Source organism: Gadus chalcogrammus, chromosome 7 (assembly GCF_026213295.1).
Source record: "Gadus chalcogrammus isolate NIFS_2021 chromosome 7, NIFS_Gcha_1.0, whole genome shotgun sequence".
Lineage (NCBI taxonomy): Eukaryota > Metazoa > Chordata > Actinopteri > Gadiformes > Gadidae > Gadus > Gadus chalcogrammus.
The window spans coordinates 12,434,039-12,442,147 of NC_079418.1; the positions used below are offsets into that span (position 1 = coordinate 12,434,039).

Genomic DNA, 8,109 nt, shown 5'->3' on the forward strand with positions numbered 1-8,109 from the left:
GCAAGGGAAGTGACGATTCTGTCGATCAGCGGACGGCTTGTGTAGCTTGAACTTGTTGTCTCACTCGGTTCCCCAATGGAGGAGTACTGCAAGATGAGTACGGCTCAATACGGCTCAGTCCGGATAACGCACACTTTTGGTGGTGGAAACACAAACCGTGCCGCACCTGCGCATTCCGAACCGATCCGCAGCCACTGGTTGATATGCGCCATAAGGATCTGTGCTTGTCTGTGTGTCTGTGCCTGTGATTGTGTGCGTGTTTGTGTGTGCGTGACTTGTCTATGAGTAAACTGGTCCCCTTCCCCCCCTCACCCCCGTCCAGCCTTGCCGAGCTTTTCATGAACCTAAAGGCACTAGGATGTGTTTTGGTGATGGAGGCTCAGGTTATGAGGTTGACACTGTTTCAATGGAATCCATGAACCATGAACCTCACTGGGAAATGAAGCATCAGAGATGATTTTTATACTCTGGATGAACGGAAGTGAAATCCCAGTGTTGGAAGCCACACAAATATCGAGAATTAGAAGAATTAAACCCAAAGGCTGTGCGCTGCCTGACTCTAGGCTTATACCGATAGTCCATTCTCCGATGAACTATTTCTATCTGGACTAGACCGAGCCAATAGCAGGTGGGTACAAAGGACCCACATTGACCCACTTCCGTAATAGAAACAACCTACTTTAACATCCATGAGGTTGGGCGGCTCGTGGCTACATGTTAGCGTAGCCTGCTCAATCTGTTACGCAGCCAGGGTTAACTGTGATGTTTCAATTCAAAACTGATCAGTGACTATCTATGACGCCCATGTCTGGCCGGCTATAAGACCCCTGCAGGCTAAATCTGTCTCAGGGTTTTTTTCCTCCACCCAAACCCCTCCTCGGTTGTACCAGCCAAGTGGCGAGGAGACAAAGGCTGGGTTTTCAAACAGCACAGCAACACCCCGGTCTCCATAGCTGAGACGAAGCTACACTGCTAGACTTCTCTGCATGCTCTTTCTATCGAGCACACACACACACACACACACACACACACACACACACACAGACACCTCTCTCCTTCTTCCACCCCCCTCCTCCCTTTCTCTGTCACTCTCTCCTCTCTCTCTTTCTCCCCCCCCCCCACCCCCTCCTCCCTTTCTCTGCCACTCTTTCCTCTCTCTCCTCCTACTCCTCCTATGGGAGGACCGGAGATGCAGAGGATGGTCGTTACTATGCAGGGCGTAGTAGCCCATCAGTGGAGCGCCACCCGTCTGTCCTTTACCAGACCCAGACGCATGAATGACAACGACTTTCCCTTTGCGCTATTATAAATATCAGAAATGGGCGTGTCGTTTTTTTTCTTTCACATTCCATGCACCACCATTCATTTGAATGCCCTAATCAAGTATGTGATATTGTCTATTCATTAATGTGTTCAATATTAACCACCTTGCACCGCATCACCAGCATGAATCTTTTCTGAGAATCAGAAAAGAGGAGAAACAAAAGGTAGTTGACCAGCTCTAATTGACAATCTCATTAGCCTACATTTAAAGTACAGCTGCATTATTTAAAAAAAAAAATGGGGTTACATAAACGGATTGATCCAATGTGCCGGGGCTGGTCCACTCTAAATGAGGGCTCCTTCACCGCATCCCATCAAACCGGGGGGCCTGCACACGCTGCAGGCATGACAGAGCAATCTCAACAAAGAGGATGCAGGGGCGCCCCGGTGGCTCACCGGGCGTACCATTAGGATCCTGTCCTTACCGCAGCGACCGGGGTTTGACACTGCCCGTGGTCCTTTGCTGCTTATCTTCCTCTCTCTCCCTAACCTTCCGGTCTTACTCACTCTACAAAAAAAGCTTCAAAAATAAATCTTAAAAAAAAATAACAAAGAGGACGCCGGACACCTTTAAGAAAACGCCTTGTTCTGCGTCCACCGGCCTGCCGCTCACCAAAGAGCCATCTCTTTCTCGTCTCAGCGTCCCACTCGAAAGCCACACAACTGAACATTTATGAGAGCAAATGCATCAAAGTACAAAGTAAAGGCTCAAACTGCTGCGTTCAAAAGCCTATATAAAAAAAACATGCATTGATTTCCCACCCAGCAGCAGCACCACCACTCATCCAAGTTCCCTTGACGGGCAGTGCGGTTAAAATAAGCCCCAGTATCATGACCCCCTTACCGTGATCTTCGGGATGTTCTTTTTGCCTTGGTAAGACATGTTCTACGAGTACGAGGAACAGCGAGTCCACCTTTCAATACAGCCGTGACAGAGATATTCCTCCTTTGGATGGATGCTCAGGGCGTCTCTCGCTTGGATGGGAGATTCAGGGAATGGTCGCTGGCGTGGCTGGTGCGCGGAGAAGAGGTTCAGACTGAGAGCCGCGGCCCCTCCCTTCATAGGCGCAGGGTGGATGGTGTAGTGGCGCCGAACGTCCACAGCGGGGCGCCAAATTGCAGAGAGAGCAGGGGGTTGGTGGCTCTGATGTCCACAGCAAACATATGATACATCGGCAGATTTTATTCATAAAATTCGTCCAAGACGAAGACGTTATAAAATAATTATTGGGCCCTATGTCATGAAATGCATATATTATCCAACAGGAAAAGGCGGTGCCCTGTGTTGTCAGTAAGAGGACGGAAGCTCTCTATTATTCTGCAAGGTTTTCCCCTGAATGCATGTCATATATGCTATTGCCCGTCCTAATTACTGGAGGAGTGAACAACGTTTCCGTTGCATGAGAACCCAACGGGCGTGCAATGGTGGTTCCGGGTATTAGTCGGACCCTCAGGCGTAACCAGGGAAGCAAATGTATGTTTTGTGGAAAACTTTATATTCAGATTGTAAAACGCATGAAAATATAAATGTATGGTCTTAATTTGGTCACCGTTGGTAAGTGACCGTGGTATAAGCGGGATAATGCCCGACGAGGTGTCCATTATCAGGAATTAATGGACGACGTGGAGGCGTGAACCGTCCGACGCGAAGCGGAGGTATGTATATATATGACATATATGACTGCACTCCGCGAAGTCATATATATACATATATATATATATATATATATATATATATATATATATATATATATATATATATATATATATATATATATATATATATATACATACATATATATATATATATATATATATATATATATATATATATATATATATATATATAAAGCTTCTGAAAAGTTAAGTTGATTAAAAACCTTGATCGATGGATTGGCACAAAGAGAGCCATTCGTTCCAGTGGGAGATGATGGAGTCATTAGCCTGAAGACTATGGGCCGACAGCAGGCAGAGGGCCGGCACAGGGGAGGTCTGCTAGTCTGGGTCCGGGGGAAGGGGGGGCTCCCTAATGAGACACTGAGGACAGATGGACAACGCTCCCAGTGATCACAAGCTGAGCTGAATCATCTCATCAATACGTGCTTCACGGCCCTTTGAAAGGATCTCACAGCAGGAGGAGGATTATTGGAGGATGACTATTACCTCAAAGTGTGTTCATTGCCCTGCGTAAATCAGTCTGAATGTAGCCTACAGCAACTTTGCATTTTCTTTCTCATGAAACTATTTTCTTGACTCCCATTGGTCTATACCTCATGTTGGACCCAGCAGTCCTACCAGCCGAACTTCTGGGGGGTGGCCGAACAGAGCGACTGCAAGGGGCGGAGTTAAGCCTGGTTTCCTGTTATGTGACGGAGATAGGATGGTGGACGGAGGATAGGAGGATGTTAGACGGGTGTGAGCGTACACTGGTTAATTTAAAACCTTTCCACTTCCTTCCAGCTGCTAGCCTGGTTTGTGTTCACCGATGACATACTGACAGGTCCACGCCAACAGCAGGGTCTGTCTCAAGCAGATTGGAAACAGATTTAGCTCTTTATCCAAAGTCTGATTTGTGAGACTGGTCACAAATGAGGAAAGGGAAAATAGATGACATAAATACAAATAAGAAATGTATTAATAATAGGACTATATGCCCACATTAAGAAGTATGTGAATACATTGCAAAAACATTGCTTCGCTGTGATTTTGATATTTTCACATGCTATAAACAAAAACAATTTGACTTTAGGAAAAGCGAAGGTTCAGAATGAAACATAAGTGTTTTCCAGCCCTACATACTCAGCCCCGGTGCTGATGCTGCTGATTGACTTCAGAGCATTCGGGCAATGCAGCTGCATCTGTCTGTGGTCGTCTGGTTACGGTGTGACCTGAAACAGTGTCAATGTTGCAGGACACGCACATTCACACACACACACACACACACACACACACACACACACACACACACACACACACACACACACACACACACACACACACACACACACACATACACACACACACACACACACACACACACACACACACACACACACACACACACACACACACACACACACACACACAGTGATTGTGGCCCTGTGGCCCCAAATCCCCTAATGCCGCCACGCGCCTCACCCTCTTGTTTCTGCCCCGTTTCCCAAGCATGCAGGCCTTGATCTAGATATGGAAGGTCAGAGCCAATTGAGGTTTCAAATAACATTTTGAAGCTTGCATCATTTATAGATTAACTTGCCACAAAATATAAACATAGATAACGGCCAGTGTTGGGGGCAACGCGTTACAGTAACAATATTACTTTTATGGGTAACGAAGTAAAGTAACGCATTACATTTGAAATATCAGTAACTACAATACTTTACCAGACTATAGTAACGTGCTTTCCTGCCTTTTATGGAATCTTGCCTCGGCACGTTAGCCTATCATAGCGATCGATTTCAGTGACGTAGCTGCTGGCGCGAAAGAGAGGGGATGAAGATGGAGACGGAGACGGAGGCAGGGTGTTTAGATATTCCATATTCTCACTACTTTCAATTTAAAGCTCGGAAGGACAAAAATATTCAAGTGAAATGCACTTTATGCCAAGGTGCAAGGTGTCTTTCAACATCTGCCAAGTCAATGAGCAACCTGTCCAAGCATTTGTCAGCCCAGCATGGCAACACAAAACTTGTGGCGAAAGATCATGCTCTCCGGTCATCTGAAGGAGTCGATCATCAGCCGACCCCACCTAAACAGGCAAAGCTTTTTTCAAGTGTTGGAGCGCAGGTTACACAGAAAGACCTTAACAGGCTGTTAAGGAGGAACCTGCAGGGTTCATCGTTGAAGACATGCTTCCCCTGTCAACTATTGAATCGCCCAGATTTAGAAAGATACTTGGAGACCACCAGACCTCCTCGAAGCAACGAAAGTGGTCTATTATATTCAAGAAGGGCCGGCAAGAATAGGGATATAGTGCCATACCGTCAATATGAATTTCATTAATTTCCGAGAGGATGGTCAATGTCGATGTAACGAGAAAGGATGTAATGATAACGCCAAGAAAATAAAGGCTACATGGTTATAATAATTTAAATAGAATTAACGCGTATAACGAGACAACAAGACGATCTAGTTGTGGGTTAGCAGAGGCTGCATGTGTTGCCTCTCGGGGCATTCATTTAATTTTCTTACATTTATTTCTTAAATAATTATATGTAAAACGGGATGTGGATAATTATTTTACAGTTGAAATTAGCTAATCTATAAATTCATATTATTCTGCCGTTTTAGTTTTGTGACGATGTCACTTCCGGTATGTCACTGAGTTTGTTTAATTGTTAGAGGACATGTTAAAGATAATATATTATGGTGGATTTAGTTTAAAAAGATGTTTGATGAGTTGTTTAAAAACGTTTTGGATAGCAATTGTGTAAAAGCTAAAAACAATGCTAAAAGCAATGCAATTGGCAATGCAATCAGAATATCTACATAGAGTGTTAGAAAGTTAGTATTATTTACAACTATGTACAACGTGATGTTTATTCATAAATGGACAGACAATATTCTTGTAATCTTTTATTTGCAGTTTTCAATGTCTGTTGATGAGGAAGTGTGACAGTAAATGGTCCACCTTACAACGACTCTGTCTTCATGGGCTACGGTTTAACTCAGTGTTTAGTCAGAGTTACAACACACTGCATGAGAATACTACAGTGAAAAGGCAGCATTGGATGTTTTGAAGTGGTCGCGATGGCAACAAGCAACAGGTCGCCTGCCGGCAGTGCTAGGAGCAGCAGAACATCAGCATCATCAGTAAGCACAGCTCACGCCCGGGCTGAAGCAGAGGCAGCAAAGGTGAGAGCTTCATATGCTAGCCAGGAGGCTAAGCTACAATAGGAAAAGGCTGCTAGAGAAGCAGAAAGGGCCACTAGAGATGCTCAAAATAAATTGGAAACTACAAGAATAGACAGAGTTGGAAGTGCTAACCCTTCATAGAGAAGCTGACGCAGCCATGGTGACAGCTCAAGTGTTGGAAGACGCAGAAGCGATGCAGTCTGTTGTCGAAGACGGGAAATCTGAATCCGAAAAGGTGAAAATCAATGCAAGTCACACGACAGCTTCATGTTATGGCATCCACCTGTGGAAGACGATTCACAACTACAACCTGTCAGCAGGGAAAATGCTGAGAGTAAGCAACCGTCTCCACCAGAATCACTTGACCCAACTAAAGCTGAGACAAAGGCTAAGGTTAGTAGAGCCAACCCCACCATGAACGCTCATGGTCCATCGTATACTCCGATACATTCCCCTCAAAGTGGCACACCCATGTCCACTTTAGGGGAGCCTTTGGCACAGTATTTGGCACGACGAGACCTTGTGACTTCAAGGCTGTACCAGTTCGACGACAAGCCCGAGAATAATCGTGCATGGTACTCCTCTTTCTCCAGCGCAACCAGTGAAGTTAACCTCATGACCAAATGGCTTGGAAAATAATCTAGCGAACAGGTTAAACGCATGCGATCGGTGCATGTCAACAACCCAAACCTGGCTCTAGACAAAGCATGGGAACGGTTGCGTGAATCCTATGCTGCCCCCGAAGTCATTGAAAAGTCAATGTTTCAGTACCTGGACAACTTTCCAAAGATTTCAGCCAAGGATCACTTGAAGTTACGCGAACTTGGGGATCTACTTGCAGAGATCCAAGGTGCTAAAGAAGATGGATATCTGACTGGCTTGTCCTACCTGGACACCTCTCGCGGCATAGGACCAATCGTAGACAAACTTCCTTACAGACTTCAGGAGAAGTGGGTGTCTGCAGGGTCACGGTACAAGAAGGAAACGACGGTCGCTTCCCTCCCTTCGAGTACTTTTGCAACTTTGTTACCCACGAGGCGAAAAAGGATCTTTCCACAACCAACAAGGACCCTTACAAGAACTGCCCGTTACATAACAAACCCCATCCCCTTAATAGGTGTAGAACCTTCAGGAACAAACTCCTTGACGATAGAAAGGCCTTCCTCAGAGAGAAAGGAACATGTTTCAAGTGCTGCGCCTCCATCTCGCCAAAGACTGTAGGTCCCTTGTGAAGTGCTTTGAATGCAACAGCACCAGTCAACATACAGTCATGAACCCTGGCCCACCTCCGCAAGCTCTTCCTCCGTCACGAGAGTACGGTGGGGAGAGAAAAGATGATCCAGTCATGGCTGTCGCTGGAGCAAGCTGCACAGAAGTTTGCAGCCAAGGCCAGTGGAGCCGTTCATGCTCAAAGATCTGTCTCGCAAAGCTTTACGCCAAAGGCTCAAAGGACATGGCCATCAAAGCCTATGTTATCCTGGATGACCAGAGCAATCGCTCCTTAGCAAGACCAGAGTTCTTCAAGCTGTTCAGTGTGAAGAGCAAACCCTTCCCGTACAATCTCAGAACTTGCTCTGGCATCATAGAAACATCCGGCAAGAGGGCAGAAGGATTTCAAATCGAGTCACTGGACAGCACAGTTCTCATTTCTCTCCCACCACTCATTGAGTGTCATGAGATCCCAAATAATTGGTCCGAGATTCCAACACCGAACGTTGTTCGGTGTTGGACCCCAGGTCCTCTGCGGACAGCTGGAGACGGGTGTCCCAACCAGGTAGGAAGGCTGCACCGCAACGGGGCCGCCACTGGCAGGGGCCAAGGCGGCGGCGCCGGCCCCCTGAACACTCGGGACGGTGCGTTGGGTGTTGGGGTCGTTGGGACGTCTGACCCCTAAGGGGGGGGCTGTGTGGCAACTCCTACGGGGGTCGCACC

General features: G+C 46.4%; 1 protein-coding gene across 2 annotated transcripts in view; it reads right to left on the minus strand.

The window, feature by feature from the left end:
• Positions 1 to 2,351, minus strand: part of dpysl3 (dihydropyrimidinase like 3) — a 35,158-nt gene extending 32,807 nt beyond the window's left edge. The window contains exon 1 of one of the 2 annotated variants that reach the window (XM_056595023.1): positions 2,168 to 2,351. In XM_056595023.1, coding sequence (XP_056450998.1) covers positions 2,168 to 2,206 — 39 coding nt within the window. In that variant the 5' untranslated portion in view covers positions 2,207 to 2,351. The remainder of the gene's footprint in view (positions 1 to 2,167) is intronic. The other variant, XM_056595024.1, reaches the window with a different exon arrangement.
• Positions 2,352 to 8,109: the final 5,758 nt, after the last annotated feature.